The following is a 21,074-nucleotide window of genomic DNA, read 5'->3' as shown; positions in this document are numbered from 1 at the left end:
CTTTATTACAAATAGATAGAGGACACTGAACAGATTATAATAAGAGAGACTTGAAGAGAAGATAGAGGCTCACAAAGACAGATATGGTTGTATAGATAGATAGATAGATAGATAGATAGATAGATAGATAGATAGATAGATAGATAGATAGATAGATAGATAGATAGATAGATAGATAGATAGATAGATAGATAGATAGATAGATAGATAGATGCAGAGAGAGTTAGAGGACAGGCACGTAGACCGAGAGACATTAGATAAATAAACAGGTTGATAGATAAGCAGGTAAATAGATGCACAGACCTACAGGTAGATAGACACAGAGAGAGGTTGATAGAAAAGGTTGTAAAGATAAATAGATCAATAGATAGATACACGGCACATCACAAAATATGTTTGTGATATAATAGTTAAATATCTATATAAGCACGACATACAAGAGCACTAAAGGTAAACTTGAAAAGGCATACTCGCAGGTCATACAGACTAAATTGGTTTACAAGTATAGCTGTAGTCCCCAATTGAAATACATACCGTAGTGCAGTTATAAATGCACTTCACTGCTTGCTTTTTAAAAAGGAGAGTTGCTTGATAAAGAATAAATTCGAATGCACACAATCTGTTATACTCTGAACTAGCAGTAATCACATAAAAAGTCAGCTCCAAAAGGAATTTACAGCATCATTAGCTGGAGGCAGGTACTAATAAATCTTGACCAAGTCCTGTGCTGTGAAGAACTGGTAGAAATCGTCTTGCTATCATTACATAAGGCCGTAAACACAAAAACACTAAGGTAATAATTAGGTACAAACAAAAACACTCACACTAAAGTGAACTACCTTTTGTGTGAATGTGCCCCTCATAAAAGAGCAAAATGCAATCTCTCAACGCGAAGTTAGCCAGTGGCTGCCCTGTGCTGTATGCTGCAGTGAGCATAAGAAACTTGTAAATAACACAACAACAGATGAAATGGGCTGGCTGAAAGCCCCTTTAACCCCTTCAGCGCTGCGCGGATTTGCGCGCGGTGCTGAAGGTTCCGAGCGCGGGCGGGGCCATGACGGAACGGTTCCGTCATAAGCACAGCCCAACCGACGTGCATGACGGAACCGTTCCGTCATAAGCGTCGAAGGGGTTAAGTAGGTATATTATACAATTAATTTTTGTAAAATCAAAAGATCTTGGCCAACGCCAGATCTAAAAAAGCAGTTCTCTTTGCCAAGTCCTCCATCGCTAAGAATAGGCTTTCCAGAATGTTTGTTTGAAGATGTCAGTTGGGGTTCTGGCATCCATTGGGACATCTCTCTGCATCCTATCTTCAACAGGCCACATTTTTTACCAGAAACTTTGAATCTACGCTGCTTGTTGCATTTCAAGACTCCTTCAGCAAATAAAATAGGGACCTATATAATCTGGGATATTTGTGGTGGAGAGTGCATTGCATACCTGTGGCAATATTAATCTGTCATAATTTGTGTATTAGCCTCATGTAGAAACTGTACCTTCAGGTAATGACAGCAGAATCTCTTTTACACCCTATCAAGAAACGGTTTTGGATGCTAATAATGTTCTCTTTTCTGAAACCTGGACAGCAGGGTGTGCCTACAGTGCATCACCTCTTAGTAATGTATTTCAAAACATCTTCCCCCAAAATATTCGTGGTCAAATTGATATTACGTTTCACTGAAATGTCCCATGTATTCATATTTGATCAATAAAGTTTTGGCAGAGCATGAGGTGATGAGCTGTAGACGCACCCTGCAGTACAGGTTCCTCTCACTACAGTAGGTTCTTAGAGCAGGGGATGCCCTTTGAGGATTTTACAGTTGTGGCTTGGTACTATAATGTGACTGAAGTGTTCTGACATATTACATGAGTATTGTATCTTTGTTAGTTAAACTGATGATGTTTTATGAGTAATATGTCAGCCCTTGCATTTACTTCATGGGCCATTTACTTTTTAAGCAAATGAAACAATAATTTATAGTATTTTTGAAGTTTTGCAGATCTATCCCACAAGGGATCAAAACTCTCTACAATAAATGCATATTTTAACCATAGGAGAAGGTGTCCCCAGTTTCAACAGAGTTCCTAAATTCAGAATATATATATAAAACAATAGGAGATTATTCACAGCAGTTACATCAGTAGCACTAATTAAAAGAATATAAAGTGACATAAGTTAATAAACAAGAAAAAGAAACACAAACACAATGTACCCCAGTAATAGCAAATATGCTGTATACAGGAATGGTAGTACTTATCACATATATTTGAAACGGACGGGATTAATCAGAGAACGTGATCCATAATGTGAAGATGAGAGAGAGAACACTGTAGAAATGAAAGTTGAGAAAGCAATTGAGTGGTTGGAAGGAGAGTTGTCAACCCGTACTTGGAAATTACTTTAAGAGAGAAAGTATTTAAGATCTTTTTTAAAGCAGAGTAGCAGGAATGTGTATAGGTTGTATAAGGGAGAGTATTCCAAGTTATAGGATTAATACCAGAAATAGACTGCACCATTGTGTGCATTCTTCTGAAGATCAAGGAAAGGAAACTCTGAGCTTCTAAGAGAATATGGACTGCATTAAATAGTTGGCCTGTATGACATACTCTTACTTGCACCTGTGATTTAACATCTGCAGTAGTGGACTCAACCACTGCTGTGGCACTTGGTAGAATTATTGTGTCCTCTATTTTACACCTTCATTACAGTGATGGATGCATCTCTCATAGGATAGAGAATTAATCTGGGGGACACATCAGTCAATGGCCTCTGGAGACCACAGAAGAAATTACTGCACCTCACTGTTCCGCAGCTCAGAGCTTTGCATGTAGCATTTGAACGCCCTTCCTTCAATCGCGAGGGCAGCTCAGGTTCAGATTCTGACAGCAAAATATACACAGAGATCTGCACCAGAAATTGTGACAGTATAAGGGCAAAACAACTCTGTGCTGAGAGCCTTTGTACATGAATTGGGCTATTTTCAGCTCATCTAGTCGCAGCGCGCAGTATGAAGGTAGAATGCTTGCACACAGAGAAGCATGAACTGGAATTCCTCCATTAGATTCTGAAACCATTTTTTGTGTCTTGGGTCTCTGGAGGAGAATTTCTTCACAACTCTGAATAAATAGTGCAACCTGTTACTTGGTTGGATTTACTTGTGGACAACCCCTAGAAGATGGATTTGCAATAGGCTGAACGTTTTACCTGCATTACACTGTTCCACTGTTTGCCCTCATACTGAACCTCACTCAAATAATCAGTTTGCAAGGAAGCTGGGGTACTCAACCATCTTGAAGCTAATTTTGGAGCCACCACCACAGCCCCTTCCTTTCAGGCATGCCTTTTTTAATTTTTTTATTTTCATGGCCTTGGCCCTCAATGGCTCAGCCAGTGTAAACATTTGCCTTACAGCCAATCTGCCACAGGTGCTTCATGTCAAAATGATGGTCCCCCAACCATATTGGTGGCGTGGTGGTGACTGCCACTTGTTTTCCCTCCCGGACCACCATGCGAGGAAAGGGAAAACACACAAAGGTTCTCAGGCATAGGGCATGTCAGGATTAATATTTCATTTTATTTTCAATAGTATGTTTTGTGTTTTGTTATTCTTCAACTGCATATCTTCCATTTCTCTTACAGAACTGTGATGACTTTCATATGCCTGTATTTTGTTTCCGGTTTCCTTTTGTCCTCAACGTACTTGCAAAGCGTCAAGTGCTTCAAATGGATTTAGCTCTCAAGCAAGAGGTACAGCTTCATTGTTTTGTATAACCAAGTATAAGCTGATTAAGTCATAGGTGCTTTCTATGTGGTGTTCTTAGAAAAAAACAAATACATTTAAAAAAGCAAGTCACAAAGAAAGTGTCAGTGAGACAAATGGAGCCAAGCATAATTTTTCAACGCTGTGGCTTATTGTAATCAATAACTAAACTCGCGTTCTTTATACTCGGCTATCACCAATGTGACTTTGTGTATGGTTAATCCTATCTCTGCTGTTAATACTACACCCAAAAACAGTCACACGGAGCCAACAGTACTGACTCCACCTTGCTGGACTCACACCAGAGCCTACACTAAGCACACCACGCATTGCAACAGTTAAACCTTCGTACATTGCAGTTTAAAGGCATTTGTTTGGAAAATTATATGCACTGTGAGTATGAAGGGCTGTGACAAAAAGATGATCATACAAACAGTATCTGGAATGCTTTATATACCTGAGCAGTAACATGCACTAACCAGGATAATTTCAGAAATACTTGTAAAAATTATTTTACAAAGAATCTTTTCTGGGATCATGGAAAACAAGCTGAAATATAATTGATATTAAGTGATACGAAGTTTTAATGTAGTGTCCTGTTCTCCAGAAACATACATGTTCGAGGCATGTTTGCTTTAGATGCACATGCTTTGTATACTCTTGCCATCTAGTGTTGGGACCGTATGTTTGCAAGTTGTTCTTCGAAGAAGTCTTTTCCAGTGACAAGGTAAAGTGACTCCTCCTTTCAGTGATAGTGTGCATAGGTATCAACTTCATTGTTAGATTGTTTTCCTGCAAGAGGGTGAGAATGGAGTGAGTGTAATACAGAGATGTCCGTGCATATGTAATGTAAATAATGAGAACTGCAACATCGGGTTCGTATGTGTATTGCTGCGCTCCAGTTCGAAACCGTCCTTCGGGTTCCCCTCAGTGCACAATCCACTACACCCTCGATGGTATTGTTATCGTATGCGTTTCCCTATTCTCCGCATATCAAATCGATTAGGAAACTGTCCATCTTCAGTCGAAAACATCGTGGGCGGCCTTCGGTCCTAGCCGCGTTGGTCTAGCCTTCTGCCGATTGAACAGACTCCTTTTAATTTTCTCCTTGTTGCCACTCCAGGTTCCCTTGCACCGACCTACATAAAGTCTGTAACTTCTGTCTCTCACCAGAGCACATGGAAGAAGATTGTGAGGCTTGTGGTCGTTCCAATCAAAAAAGACTCTACGGGATCGTCAGGCTCGATAAAGAGAAATGCAACGTCAAAGCATCCAGCACACTCCGGATATCTTTTTGAGAAGAATCCAAACATGAAGAAGTTGAAGTGTCAGTGGCGGAAGAGGAAGAAGCATTTTCTCTCCCAGAATCGGACTCCGTGCTAGAGATCCAAAGATGTTCCACCGGGACAGGGTGCATGAGTACTAAAGCCCCTTTACCCCACAAACGCTCTTCAACCAAACATAAGGCTTCGGCACCAGCTCTGCCCTCATGCCCTGGTCAGCACCGAGATGATGTTTCCGACTCCCCGCCCTCAGGCCCAGCACCAAAACAACCAGTCAAGCCTTCTGACTCGGGATCGAGTCGAGAAAAGCCATTTTCAGAACCAAAACCTTCTGCGCCGAAAGACAAGTCCAGTTCTTAACCGAAGCCTTCCGCTTCGAAGGATTAAAAAGACAAGTCCGGTTCTGCACTGAAACAAACCTTCAGCGCCGAAAGCAAAAGAGGGCCTTCCAAAGTCTCTGTAACCGCTTCTGGACCTTATGAAAGAGAAATTAGACCGCTTCTGGACCTTATGAAAGAGAAATTAGACCCTAACAGAAGAAAATCTACATCAATGCAGATACTGGACATAACTTGGCAAAAACACCTTCCATAAGGAAAGTTAGTTCAGAGGACGCTAGTTATAAAATTCCCCCTAAGAAAAAGAAGGACATGACTACAAGCCCTATTCATCCTAATCCGCAATCCCCTCCACCTTCACCATCTTCACTACAATTGCCAGGCTCAGATCCTCTGCATTTAACACCTCAGGGGTCTCCTCATACACACCCTGATATAGGGGATGATGACGATGACAATAGTCATTTAACAATAGGTCCATGGGATGACAATATTATTGATTATTGATCCACCCAGAGATATGCTGATGAAATATTTAAGCACCCTGTTCGTGCCCGCATTCTAACACCTAGGGTTGACAAAAAATACAAACCTCCACCATCTGATCCCATTTTAATTAAGGGACGTTTTTCTTTAGGCTCACTAGTAGTCTCTAATGCTCGTATGAGAACAAACTTGCATACTTCTGCAGATGCACCTCCCCCAGACAAAGAGTCTAAATTGATCGATGCATCGGGAAAAAGGGTGGCTGCTCAAGCCGCTAATCACTGGCATATTGCCAACACACAGGGCTTACTAGCTGGGTATGACAGGGCACATTGGGATCAGATAGAAGACCTACTTCAATACCTCCCGGAAGAGCACAAGATGAAAGCACAAGAGTCAGTACATGTAGGCAAACTCATATCTAATTCCTCCATTAGATGTGCTTTAAATGTGGCTGACACTGCAGCAAGGGAAATTAACACCAGCATTCTCCTACGACATGCTTGGCTTAAAATTTCAGGTTTTAAACCTGAGGTTCAGCATTCTATTTTGAATATCCCTTTTAATAAACAACATCTATTTGTACCTCAAGTAGATAAGGCCCTAGAAAAAATAAAAAAGAACACAGATGTGGCAAAGTGAATGGGGTTGCTTCAGTCCCCATCAAACAAAGGCTCCTTTTGCCACTGATTTTATAGGGGAGGGTCCAAAAGTACATCCTCAGACCCTAATGCTTCCTCTTACAAATCAAACCCACAGCCCTTTCCCTCTGGAGTTTTCTATAGAGGAGGGTACAGAGGGAACAATTTCAAGGGAAGGGGTAAGAGCACGCCAACGCGTAACAACTCTTCTCCCAATAAGCAGTGACTTGCCTACTTTTTCCCCAGATCATTTAACACCTGTCAGGGGAAGACATACATTTGTTTCCCCATTTGCCAGTTGATAACCTCAGACAAATGGGTACTAGACATTATCCAACATGGTTATTACCTGGAGCTCACCAGCAATCCTCCCAATATTCCACCACGCACTCACAAACTCTCATCAGAGCACCTACAGCTCCTCAAACAAGAGGTACAAGCTCTTTTAACAAAGGAAGCCATAGAACCAGTTCTATTACAGCACCAAGGTTCAGGAGTTTACTCTCTATACATTCTAATCCCCAAAAAGGACGGATCTTGAGACCAATTTTGGACCTAAGAATGTTAAACCTGTACATCCTGTCAGAACATTTCCATATGGTTACGCTTTAACAAGTGCTTCGACTTCTACAGCAGGGCGATTTTATGTCCACACTGGACCTAAAAGGTGCATACCTTCACATTCTGCTTCACCCAGTACATCGCAGATATCTCAGATTTGTGATAGCAGGAAAACACTTTCAGTTCACAGTATTCTCATTCAGGGTAACTACTGCTCACAGAGTGTTCACAAAATATTTAGCAGTAGTTGCAGCTCTTCTCAGAAGACAACAAATTCATGTCTTCCCATACCTAGACGATTGGCTCGTCAACGCCAGCACACTCCAGAAGTGTTTACTACACACTCAGACTACATTAGACCTAGTCCACCAGTTGGGTTTTACGGTCAATTTGCAAAAGTCTCATCTTCAGCCTCTACAAATATAGTCCTATCTGGGAGGGACTCTAAACACTTACACAGCTCCAGCCTTTCCCAATGCAGCCAGAATTAGAAATATTCAAACTGTGTTACTACGGTTTCAGCCAAACCAATACCTAGCAGTCAGGACTTACATGCAACTGCTAGGAATGATGGCATCATGCATTGAAATAGTGCCTTATGCAAGATTACACATGCGTCCCCTACAAGAATGGTTAGCACATCAGTGGAATCAGTCACAGGGTCAATTAACAGATCTAGTGTTGGTAGGCTGCCGCACCCATTGCTCTCTGCAGTGGTGGAACACACAAAATGTATGAAAACGGCAGCCCTTCATCGACTCTATTCCACAGATCATACTAACAGCAGACGCATCTCTCACAAGTTGGGGTGCCCATCTCCACAATTTGGCAATTCAGGGTCTGTGGTACAACAAGCACAACATTCTCCACATCAACTATCTAGAGCTTCTAGCTGTGTAGCTAGCACTGAAAGCTTTTCAGTCTCACCTGATAGGAAAAGTTGTCTTAGTCCGCAAGGACAATATGACAGCTATGTACATAAACGGGGGGGGGGGCACACTGTCTGCAACTATCACGCCTCTCTCCGACCATTTGGTGTTGAGCAATACATCACAGAATTCATCTTCTGGCAGAGCACCTCCCAGGAGTGAACAATCAAATTGCCGACCTCCTCAGCAGGATGCGGTAACAAATACGCAAGTGGGAACTGCATCCTCAGGTTCTCCCTCCATACTTTCAAGAATGGGGATTCCCACAAATAGATCTGTTTGCCACAGTGGACAACTCAAAATGCCCAACTTCACCTCCAGGTTCCCACACCCCCTATCCAAAGGCAATGCCCTTTGGATGAATTGGTCAGGGATATTTGCCTATGCTTTTCCGCCTCTCCCTCTCCTTTCATTTCTGGTTCGCAAGCTCAGGCAGACATCAGTCACACTGATGTTAGCGGCTCCCACATGGGCCTGTCCACCGTGGTTCACCACACTCTTGGAACTATCAGTGGTTCCACATCAAAAACTGCATCTCAATTCTAGCCTTCTCACTCAGAACCATGGAGAAATCAGACACCCAAACCCCAAGGAGCTCAATCTAGTGTTTTGTCTCCTGAAGTCATAGAGTTTGGATACTTAAATTTGTCGCTAGATTGTATGACTATTCTTAAAGAAGCAAGAAAGCCTACCACCAGAGCATGTTATGCTGCAAAATGGAAATGATTTGTTGTATATTGTAACAGCAACAATATTGATCCGCTAGATGCCTCTATCCAAAATAATATTTGTTACCTGTTGCATCTACAGCGAGCTGGTCTAGCCTACAAATCTAATCTATTGCACCTTGCGGCAGTAGCCGCATATTTGCAAAACAGTTATACGCATAGCCATATTTGTATTACACTCACTTACTCCATTCTCACCCTCTTGCGGGAAAACAATCTAACAATGGAGTTCATGCTCATGCGCACTATCACCGAAAGGAGGAGTCACCTTACCTTGAGACTGGAAAAGACTTCTTCAAAGAAAAACGACTTGCAAACATCCGGACCCACCACTAGATGGCAAGAGTATGCAAAGCATGTGAATCTACAGCTCTACATGCCAAGAACAGATGCTTCCTGGGTAAGTAGCATAATCCTTATGGTATTGCTTTTGCCAAAATATCAATTCAATCAATCAACTTTTATTCAATTTTCAAAGAAAATCATACAAGTGTACTTTTAAAAAACCAATACATTATTCTTCTCAATCTTATTATAAAAACTGTCAGGTCGACACCAAAGATATTTGCAAAAGCAATTACATAAATTCATTAAATTCATACAAACGCTAAAAAGCCTACATATAAATCTAGGTAATACAGTCCTAGCAAGATTCACACAAGACCCCAGATAAAAAATGGGAGACAAAAATGCACAGTTTGAGAGCGGCTAAAAGTTGTAGATATAGATAGGCAAGTCTAATTTGCCTAAATACATGTGCTACTAAAATGGGTCTTAAAAATTTGAGTTGCAGGATAGAACTCTTAGGATACAACAAAACTATATGCATAGAGGTGCATATAGAGGCATGGTCAGGAGGTAGGGTGAATTGCGAGAACCAGACAAACTTGGGGTATAGCAGCTGATAGAAGATGTTCAGTCTCAAAAATGTTAAAAGGCGTTGATTTTTTTTCTTAAATATTTTTATTAAGTCTTTTTCCAAACAAAAACATATTCTGATACAGAAATCAAAGATTCACAGTAGTCCTTTAAGCATCAGTTGCCACGAGATAGTGATCCATCTACTCTCCTTACCTCGATAAGAGGAACATAAACACAAATTCCCTATATTAGATAACAATAGACATGTACAATGAGTGGGATATGTGACTGAATAAGTATTCGGCACTGGTTGATGGCCAAAAGGCACAGCTGCGACTCTAAAGCAAACAGAATAAAGAAGCAATCCCCTCCCCCCACCCACACGCCCAACCCACCCATGTCCCCGGGGTGTGTCTCGTACTGCAATAAATCAATATAATTCTGTGCAGCATAAGAATCAGCATTGTATTACATTAGCATATTGAAGCCCATGAAGATCAGCATTCCCCCAGTCAATGACACTGTTAATACTACATTAATCACAAACAATCCAATAATATACACAGAACTCAAGGTGAGACAATTTGAGTACCTGCTGTCGAGTGTTCATCTGACACCATCTCCGGTGCTTGCACTAAAACCACTAAAGCCTCCCAGGCCCTCGCGGCTTCCATGGCTTTATCCCCCTGTGCCCGTCTAGCTAGCTGAAACCTGACTGTACTTTCGCTCGTAGCCCATTTAATCAATTCCATTTTCCATCTCTGACCGCTAGGGCCCCGTGTGGCCTTCCAGTGTACCGTAATATCCCTCTTAGCCAGCAATAGCTCCAAATCCAGAAATTTGCTCGTAACTCTCGTCTTGGGCGTGTGGGGGAACCAGTGAAGTAAGCAAGTTCCATGTCAGTCGTTATCTGCCGTTCTGTGATTTCACATAGCAGCGCGACTACATCCTCCCAGTATGTTCCCAATTGCGGACAGTCCCATAGCATATGCCTGGGGACTCGGGAATTTCCTTACCCAGGTCCGTTTCCCTCTACCGTTGCAATTCCCCAATGGCAGCAACCCCTCACCAGTCATACGTCTGTATAAGCATGTAACTGCCTTAAAGGTCTCTGCCGCCATTACCACATACTTACACACCATGGACGTCTGCGGCTCCGATAACCCCTCTCGCCAGTGCCGCTGTATGGGCGAAAAGTGGGCCGAATGAAGCAAGAAATGTCCACGAGGGAGATCATACCTATCCCGCAAGACCTGAAATGGGAGGAGGGCACCATCCTCATATAAGTCCCCCAGCACCTGTAACTCCATAGTCTCCCATTCAGACAGTGCAGACCAATCTCCTCCATGTGGTAGGACCGTGCACATAGCCAAAGGTATTTCCGGGGCATAGGGTCGGTTAATCATGGCTCTGCGCTGACTCCGGTTCCAACATAACCTCATCGTCCGAGCATCACAGGAGAGTGCCCCGAGTCACAACGGTTGCTGAAGGATAATAGAGGACAATAAATGTCTCGGGATTCCATTTCCATCCTAATCATCCGGGCCCTGAAATTCCAGGGCCACTGCTTGGGTGAGCCATTGCAGCTGGGCCGCCAGATAATACGTCTCGAAATCAGGAACCGCTAGCCCGCCATCGGCTTTCGGGCGCATCATCAAAGTTTTAAGCGCGACCCGCCTCCTACCAGACACCCAAATAAAACCCACAAGCAAAGACTGAATCTGTTTAATGATCCCGGGACCCAGATTGGCAATGTCCTGAAATAGTACAGCAACCGGGGAAGCGCCACCATTTTCAAGAGCGCCACATGCCCAGCCACCGATAGAGGGAGAGTGCTCCAGAATGTCAGGCTACCCCGGAGATTTCGTATAGCCCTGCCCACATTACCATCCAAAATATCAGCAGGCATATGGTAAATGTTAGTCCCAAGATAGGACAAGCATCGATATTCCCATTTTATCCCGCTAGTATGGGATGGGCCCTCGCTCACCGGTGTCACCGGGAAGAGGCAGGTCTTTGCTCAGTTTACCCGAGGCCCGAGACCCTCCCAAAATCCCGAAGTAGGCCCATTGCCCCCTCAAGGGCGTCCGTGGTGTCCTCTAGGAACATAAGTAAGTCATCTGCATAGAGCGATATGTGCTGCTCAACTCCACACACCTCAAGTCCTGCATACCTCCGCCCTAGTCTGGCTTGTGCCGCTAATGGCTCTATGGCCAATGTAAACAACAAGGGGGAGAGCGGGCACCCCTTTCGAGTCCCGCGACCCACTACCCAAGAGGAGGAGATCAAAGCCCCCATCCAAACTCGGGCTGTAGATGATTTGTACAATATCTCTGTCCAGGACACACAGGCATCTCCAAGGCCAAACCTGCGCATGAAGTGGCACAGTTATGGCCACTCCAAGCTATCAAACGCATTCTCGATGTCAACCGATAGGATGACAGCAGAGGCCGAGGAATAAGAGTCCGCCTCCATTATACGAAGGAGGCGCCTCACATTAGTGGTGGTGTTTCGAGTTGGGATAAATCCCGCCTGGTTTCGATGAACCAGGTGTACCATATGCGGAAGCAGACGTGATGAAAGTATTCTACTCAATATTTTATAATCCGTTGTGAGCATGGACAGGGGGCGATAGGCCGTTTTATCAGAGGGAGGCTTTTCAGGTTTCAATACGGAATAATGACGGCCTCACGGGTGGAGGACGGTAATATTCCAGCCTTTTTTGCCTCATTAAAAACAGTCACTAATTTACTGGCCAATAAATCAGTGCAAGTCGAGTAGAATTCTATTGGTATCCCATCCGTTCCTAGTGTTTTATTACGTGTCATATGCTTGATTGCGCTCTGAACTTCCCCCAGTGTTATTTCCTTTCCTAACAGGTCCGCCTGCGTCTTTTCCAGTTGCGGCAACCCCGTGTCTGTTAAGAATTCCCCTATGGCATCCCCATCTATTTCTAGCTTACTCCTATATAATTCCACGTAATATCCCAAAAACAGATCATTAATCCCCTGTTGGGTGTAAACCGGTTCCCCTGTCGGGCCATCTAGTTCCAATATAATTGTCCCTGTCCTAACAGGTCCGCCTGCATCTTTTCCAGCTGCGGCAACCCCGTGTCTGTTAAGAATTCCCCTATGGCATCCCCATCTATTTCTAGCTTACTCCTATATAATTCTGCGTAATGTCCCAAAAACAGATCATTAATCCCCTGTTGGGTGTAAACCGGTTCCCCTGTCGGGCCATCTAGTTCCAATATAATCATCCCTCGGCGGGCCGGTCGGCCAGCCAAGCCAACAGCAGGCTCGCCTTGTCACGTTTTGCATGTGCACATGCTAGATATTTCTTATGGTCGAAGCAGCGCAACCTTTCAACTTGCACCGCTACTGCCTCGCTAGCGTCAGATACCTCCTTCTGCCCTTCAGGGCTCTCGGGGTGGGCTCTTTCTGCCATTTGCAAGCGTTGTTCCACTGAGTCTATGTCCTGCAACAATGTCTTCCGTACTCCCACCATATTAGCTATGCATAGCCCTCTCACTGCAACTTTAAAAGCATCCCATTCTACAGCTGTCGACGAAACCGTACCCTCATTTTCAGATACTGGGTGATTCCTGCCTCAATCTCTGCACGAAAGACCTGGTCTTCCAGAGCTTCTGGGTGCAGCCTTTAAGTTGGGATCACCGGGCGCTCCTGAGACCAGTGGAGTCTCAGCAGCAATGGATTATGATCTGACAGCGTCCTGGCAAGGTATTCGCTGTGGTCAACCATGGCATGCAGCTCCGGCGTACATAAAATCACATCTAAACGCACATGAAGCTCGTGCAGTGCTGAGAAAAAGGAGTAATCACGTCCCCCTGGGTGTTGCGCACGCCAAGTGTCCACCAGCCCCCACCTAGTCTGCCAGTCTCGCCTAGCCTTGGAGACCCTATGTATGGGCGCCTCAGGGAGTGGGGGATGAGAGCGATCCCGGTGTGTATCAGGTATGGAATGAAAATCCCCCCCATAATCACTGAGCCATTCAAGTAGGGGGCCAGTTTCCCAAACATATGGTTAAAAAGGCCGGCTGATCCGTGTTGGGTGCATAGATGCTACCCAACACAACATCTCTCCCATTAAGGCGACCCGCAACCACCACATATCTCCCCTCCGGGTCCACCAATCATTGAGTAGGCTGAAAGGGGACCCCTGCTCTAATCCATATCAATGACCCCGCGCAAAGGCGGAATATGTTGTGCAGTAGATCTGTCCCCTCTAGCTACGCTGCAGGGCTAAACCTTCAGTACGAGTGATGTGTGTTTCTTGAAGAAAAGCAATTTGAACCCCCCTCCCTACTAAGTAAGCATGTACTTAATGTCGGCGCGTCATTGTATGAATCCCTCTAACATTCCAGGAAATGCACTTCAATTCAAATAAGGCCCCCATGTTGCAATCGAAAACCTTCAACCAAATACGCTTTCCAGAAGGACACACTGGGAACCCCAACTACCCCAGAGCAAACCCTTAAATCCCCCCCAACACCCCCCCCCTCCCCAGAACAGGTACTAAAACACTAGTCACCATCCAATCTAAAACTCAAACTATATCCTCTAGTAGCTGCAGAGGATCAAGCGATAGGGGAGACGGCCTTCAACCAAGGAAAGTGGATCAGCAGAATGGTCTCTATATAGCGCCATACTCCAATCGTCAACCGAGCCCACCACCCTGGGGCTCACATCCCTGAGAGAGCCGTCACATTCCACCACCCGAACATCTTGATATCTCTGTAATCAATGTCTTACCTCCAGATCAGCCATAGGGCCAAAGTGAAAAAGGAGGGGGGAAAAAGAGGGATCAGCCTACCAAAAAGGGCGGCAAGGGAGGGGAACAGCAAAGAATATAATCAGGCAATCTAATCGGCTGTTCCTGGCGTGACATGTGGCATAGCAACACTGTCCGTTCCAGTCCCATCAGAGTCTGTACCCAGCGATCCTTTCTCTGATTCCGTGTCTGCTACCAATGGGGAGAGGTGTCCTTGAAACAATTCCGACACTGCTTGCAAAGACGCCGATCTCTCCAACTCCGTTTGGAATGCTGTAGGCCCCTGCAGCCCAGTTCGTCGATGCCTCATCCGTTTCGACCTTTGAGGCCATTGATCCCCCGCTGTTGGTTTCCTGCGGCGCCCCGCCGCCCTGCTCACAGAGCGATAAGACTTCAGCCAGTTCCATGCTTCCTCTGGGTTCTCACAAAAGTGTGTTTTCTCATCCAGGATTATCCGTAGGCGCACTGGAAACATTAACAAATACTGTAGGCCCTCATCACATAGTGCCTTCTAGACCGCTAAGAAAGACGCTTGGCGGCGCTGCATCTCAAGAGTATAGTCTGGGAACAAAGACACTTTGCGGTTATCCACCTTATAGGGACCCGAAGAGCGAGCTTTTTGTAGCAGGAGGTCCCTGTCTTTATAGTGAAGCAAACGTGCCACCACATGGCTAGGAGGCCTGCCCGGTGCCAACGGGCGAGCAGGAACTCTATGCGCTCTGTCCAGGGTGTAAAATTGGGTCAGTCCCTCCGGCGCCACTTCAGTCTGTAGCCAGCCTTCCAAGTAATCAATCATGTTGGCCCCCTCCACTCCTTCCGGCAAACCTACCACCCTTATGTTGTTTCTGAGGTTGCGGCCTTCAGCATCCTCAGCTCCAATGTCTGGAGTCTATATGTGACATCCCCCCTCTGGGCAACCAGTGTCTTTTTGGGTCGGTTCTAGGGTCTCTAGCGTCACCTCCGTTTGATTTACCCGGTCAGCCAGCTTGGAGTGCTCCGCTCTGAGAAGGCCCAGCCCCGCTGCCACATTTGCAATATCCTGCTGAAGGGCATCTCTAGTGTCCGTAATGACCTTCAATATTTGGTCCACCTGCTGCTGCATCAGGGTCTCGGGTTGCGGTTCAGGGGAGTCCTGCTTTCCGCGGTCCGACGGCAGGTCCTCAGGTTCCGGGGAAGCCCCCCCCTGTTTTCCTCGTGGCTTCCCCATGATCTTGGGTCCCCAGGGGTTCAAGCTAGTCACCGCTCCCACTTCAAACAGGCCCACCACCTCGAGAATGTGTTTGCGAAGCGCAGACCCCTCGCCACTTAGAGTCTGCGATGGGGAGCCCACCGAAGGGTAGAGGGTGACAGGTCCTCTTCACCTCCAACTGGTGCCTATCAGTGCACGTCACTTTCCACAGTCCCACCTGTAAGTGTGGGTCGCCGAGCACGCCTGAAGTCCGTACCGGCACCCCCAGTCAGCACCGTGCAACCAAGCAGGCAGCGGGATCTCTGTACAGGATAGCGGTGGGGTCGGCGCGGAGCTCCAAGCTCACGCGACCTTCTCCATCGGCTCCATTGCCACACCCCGTTAACAGATGTTGATGGTAAGTACCTAGGTAATGGGGTCAAGAAACAGGTCTGGGTGGCCCAGTTCGAAAAACACCTCTTCATGTATGAGATTCATGGGATCCGAGCAGACCTGTCCAGGGTCAAACAATCCTGAAGAATAAGTATGTTCAGAGGAAGATTCATTGTGTGCAAGGCAGAGCACCAAAGGAGCAACGGACAAATGCGAATCAGATCTGAGATGAAAGCCAGACCCAATTCCTCATGAACAATCTCAGCTGAGGTGCTCTGGCTGACAGCCAGAAGATTTTCTCAGAAATCTGTTTGGGATAAACTGTATGAAGTCAGTGTAGCCCCAGATTTCACACCTGAAAGTGGCCATTTGGATGCATTTGGCCTTTAACAGAAGTGTGGGGGGCTTGTGCACAATTTGCCTGGCAAAATCACATCCACCAGAAATAGCTCTTTGAAGGGTATTCAAATTTTCCTAAACAACGGTGACCAGCTAAGGCCAGAGTTCGAGAGAAGGTAATACTTGGCCCTGTGCACAAAGATTACAATATTTGTGTTTTCTATGGACAGCTACCATAAAAACAGGCTTTTTAAAAAATTGGTAGAAATGTCCAGATTGTTTATAACAATGATAAAAAAAATCTAAAAGACGTTGCAGGCTTTTGGCAGTGCGGGCGATTAAAACTGCATCATCTGCATAAAAAAGGACTGGAATTAGCCTTGTTTCCACCCTGGGAACCTCTGCCTCAGTATTGGTTAAAACCTCCTCCAGCCAATTAATATACATTATGAATAAGAAGGAGGCAAGGATGCACTCCCTTTTGATTTGGGTGCATTTACCGTTTGGGCCATACCTGACCACCCTGTTGAGTCCATTTTGGAGATCTCTAATGAAGGCAACCAGGACTTGGTCCAGCCCCATGGATCCCAGCTCAGACCAAAGTTTCTCCCTACTGACCTTATCAAAGGCTGAGCTGATGTCCATAAATGTCAGTTTGATTGCCCTCCCCCCTTTGCCTGAGTATATTTGGCATAAATGGAGGTTGAGATTCTGTTCAACCGTTCCCTTACGTGACCTGAAACCGTATTGGACGTCAGAGAGAATAGACCTCTCATCCACCCATGAGGTGAGGCTCTCAAGAATGACCCTCCCAATAATAATAACCTCTCCATCGAATAAGGAGATGGGTCTGTAGCTGGCCGGGTCGGCCCTGTCCCCTTTTAAGAAATTGGAATAATAACAGAGCGTTTACATGCAGCCAGAAGGGGACCTCTGCTAGCAGCATTAATATGGCGGGTGATAATCGGGACCCACAAATCACCCTACGATTTCAAGATGTCTCCTGAAACCCCATTGGCCTCTGGGGCCTTAGCCAGGGGCAGGGACTGGATGGTGTTGCTTACCTCGGCCCACTTAACTGTAAGCTGAGCAGTATGAGGGGAGAGATTGGGCAAGAGGTAAAGCTCTGTCTCCTCCAGGTCATAAAGACCTGTGAAACCACCTAAGCCTGGGTGTGTACCATGGCTGACTGGTCCGACAGCTGGGCATATTTGAAGAAGAGGTGAATTACTATGGCCCAAAACTTAGCACTATCATGCATAGAACTTGCATCCACTCAGTGATCCCATAACTCCTTTTTCAGCTCCATCTTCCATATCTTAATGGCATTTTTAAAAGCGGCTCTAGCATGTTGAATGGTGACCCTGTCCTTGGGCATACATTTTAAAGTAGCCATTAACTCTCTTTTGGCCCTAACACAGTGGGTATCGAACCATCTGCACAGTTTGGTGGGAGCCCCTGAGCACTGTTTGGTCAGTGCGTGATTGGTGTAAGCACTAATGTGGTCAAATGCTGAGAGGATCTGGGGGACCATAGATCCACCTGACATGAGTGGACCATGAGGGAGTTAAATTCCTCAGGAATAACACTCCTCCGATTTATCGTGCGGCCCTGTTCCCTGGGCTTAGTGAGGACTAGATACAGATCTGTCAGACCTGATTCCCCCTTCCCCCAAGCCCCCTGTGGAAAGTAGCTAATAGAGGATTATGGTCAATGTGGGGGCTTCAAACTGGTTCAGAGCTCGACAAGGACGGGGAAAAAAACCTTGAAACAAAATAAAATCAATAATAGAGCCAGCACCCTGTCTTTTAAAAGTGGGCATAACAGTTGGCTGATCCAGGGTATGTTTGTAGAGGAGATTGACCAAGTTAAATTGTGAAAGCAGATTATTCAAAATATTCTTCTGGCGGTGTGCTTTACATGGGACTGAAGTTCCCTGGGTACGTCTGAATACTGTGTAGTGTACAACGGCACTCCTTGAAAGGGTGTAAGTTGAAGTTGCCCAATACAAATAGGGCCACAGATGGGTTGAATGAGAAAGAAAAAAGAAATCAAGGAAGGTGGCCACCTCTGAAAATATGTCTATTTTCTCCTTCCCCTGAATAGGGTTATAGATATTAATACATAGAATTAAAGAAAGAAGATTGGAAGGTAAAAAACTCCCAAAGGGCTGAATTAAGAAATGGACTAGGTGCCAGGTTAAGTTTTACAAAAGTGGCCAGACCCTCGCTCGCTCACCTGCTTTGGGACGGAGAGGCATTGACAGTAAAAGATACCCTTCTAGAAATAAATCACCAGTGGTGTCCCAGGTCTCCTGTAAACTAATAATGTTGAAATTTAGGAAGAAAGCTATCAGGTCGGGAAAATCTAAATTACTTTTCTCTAATGGGATTACTTACTATTATCTGATAACACACTATCTAATACCTTAGTTAATTAAATTACTCAATATTTTAGGTTTTTTATTACATTGAATATCATTTCCAATTGTATTCCAATTGATGTTAAAACCTGAAAACTTTGAAAAATCGTTCATAATATCTATCAAGTGTTTAATGGATTCTCTTGGATTCAGACAGTGCAACCATAATATAATCTGCATGTTGCATTAGTTTACCTTCATTTTCCATGTCATTCTTACTGTTTCTTAACCCAGTAGGAGTATTGAATGCCAGCTAAAGCACTAACAGATACAATGGAAAACCTTATCTGCTATCGGTTTCAATTAAGAAAGAATCAGAGATATAGTCACCTAAAATTGACCAGGTGTCCCAGGTTTGTGCAGACAGTCCTAGCATAATGACAGTATTACGTTAAAATTATTGCACCTTCTGGTTTTGGAGAGTAGGGTCAGCATGAAGACTATATTTTAAATAGAGTTCACACTCACATTTTCTCTGACCCTCTCCAGATAAATCAGTGCAGGAAAGAACTAAATTGTTTTCAAGTTATTTTAAAGACTCTCTTGTTGTGCTTCAGCTTCAAATTCAAATTCAAGCAGTATAGCAGGATGGAAAGAGTGGCAAATCAGTTTCTGAGAAGCCCCTAAGCTGAAGCCTAAGCTCATCAGCATTCCTCTTGGCTTCATCACAGCAATGATAGGAAGGCGTGAATGTGAATTATGGTATACCATTGTTTGCTAAATTTTCTTTTGAAATGTAAGAGATTTTTCCACATCTTTAGTCCTTTATCTCATTTCAAAATGAGGCCCAGTATGTTTCGTTTTAATTTCCATATTGTGAGTAATATAAATAATTATGTTTATGGATGCTTATGCATCCCTCTGTTACCTTCCTCTCTGCTTTATAGGCCCTGACTGATGCGTATCTAGTCCAGGCTTTTTAGATTTCTTTCTGAAACTTTCAGTTTTGGTTTTACCTTTATAAATTCAAAGTATCAGGTCCTAGGAAGTAAAGTAAACCAAACTGAAGAAGCTGCCCTTGGGCAATTTGATATTTGTAATGTCGTCTTTGGACTAGTTAAAGATTTCTGAAATGGAGCAATGGCATAATTTCTAAAAAGCTGATCTTTTTTGTGATCCCTCAAATTTATGACTTATAGTCCATGCCATTGGTTAGTGAGAGGTGCCTATGTAGTCAGTCCTTCTGTGTTGGTAAGTGCAGTCATTATAGTTCTAATGAAGTCATGGTCAGTGGCAACATTTATTCCTGCATCTGTGTCAGCTGCCAGTTCCAGTTTTTGGTTTTGAAAATCGGGTCACTCTAAGTCCCCACAATTAACCTTAGCTGATTGTGAGTTATATATTATCTTTACCATATTAATGAAATAAGATCCTGCACTAAATTGCATTGTGTTTCCAAACATATATCGTCATTCAACTATTTCAAATGCTTTCTCTCTATTTAAAGATAATTCAATCTTAGGTATTTGGGAATCGTTTTCTGGCCATCGTTTCTTTTGCCAAACTCGTACTTCATTTCCGGGAAACCAACCTGAAACAAATTCCGCTATAATTTTGTACCTTTAATTGTGTTCCTAATCTTCTCTGACTGGATAGCAAGGCTTTGGAGGGGTTTCTGATTTTTCTTTAACAGAGAAGCATGCTCCTTTGGTTCCCTGCTTACTTTATTCTTGTCCCTTCTCCCTGCATCTCCCCTTAAACCCACCCTTACTTCCCTTGCTAGGTGGTGTTTTTCTGGGGTGGATGCTACAGTGAGAACGTTTAGGAACTGATCAATGTTTCTATTGTTTAACTTCTTTTGAGGGTTATCTGGTTTTGTAAACTCCTTCTGAAGTTAAGGTGTGACTAATTCACCCTGACCTAGGCTAACAACATTTTTTTGGTGTGATTTGTGTAACAAACAAAGTAAAATCTAATTATTCCTCAACAAATCATATGAGGCATGGCTCGCAAACTGGCATTACCATTTCAGAACCAAGGAGGCATCTCTGTCAATTCGCTTAAAATTATTTTCTTACATAAAACTTGCAGACAGGTTCATGAAGTTAGCACTAATTTAGCTTAATCAGTTTCTCATTTTGGTAATAACTCAAAATGATGTAACCAAACAAAGGGTCTATTCTGATGAAACGTCTACCTTCACGTCAAGTTTAGTGTAAACATATCCAGTAGTTGTTGCTTTATCAGATAGCAATCCCAAACATGGGGATTTTGTAGAAAAGCCTTCAAATGTGATGACCCTAAACTGTGACACAGCTAAACAATTAAAAACAATTCTGAACAAAGAAACCGTTGAGGATGGGACAAACCTGTGTCAAATTTGGAGGATATTTGTCAAAACAAAAAAAAACACAGTACCATTTCCAATGGA

The 21,074-nt window shown here is 44.2% G+C and overlaps 1 protein-coding gene across 2 annotated transcripts in view; it reads left to right on the top strand.

Moving 5' to 3' along the window:
• Positions 1-21,074, top strand: part of LOC146866328 (E3 ISG15--protein ligase HERC5-like) — a 389,340-nt gene that overhangs the window by 259,809 nt on the left and 108,457 nt on the right. For both annotated transcript variants that reach the window (XM_085635608.1, XM_085635616.1), the window contains one exon: positions 3,644-3,751. In XM_085635608.1, the coding sequence (XP_085491734.1) occupies positions 3,644-3,751 (108 nt within the window). The remainder of the gene's footprint in view (positions 1-3,643; positions 3,752-21,074) is intronic.

This window comes from Triturus cristatus, chromosome 2_1 (assembly GCF_964204655.1).
Source record: "Triturus cristatus chromosome 2_1, aTriCri1.1, whole genome shotgun sequence".
Lineage (NCBI taxonomy): Eukaryota > Metazoa > Chordata > Amphibia > Caudata > Salamandridae > Triturus > Triturus cristatus.
Note: the sequence above shows the minus strand (reverse complement) of the source record. Positions and strands in the feature narration are given on the sequence as shown.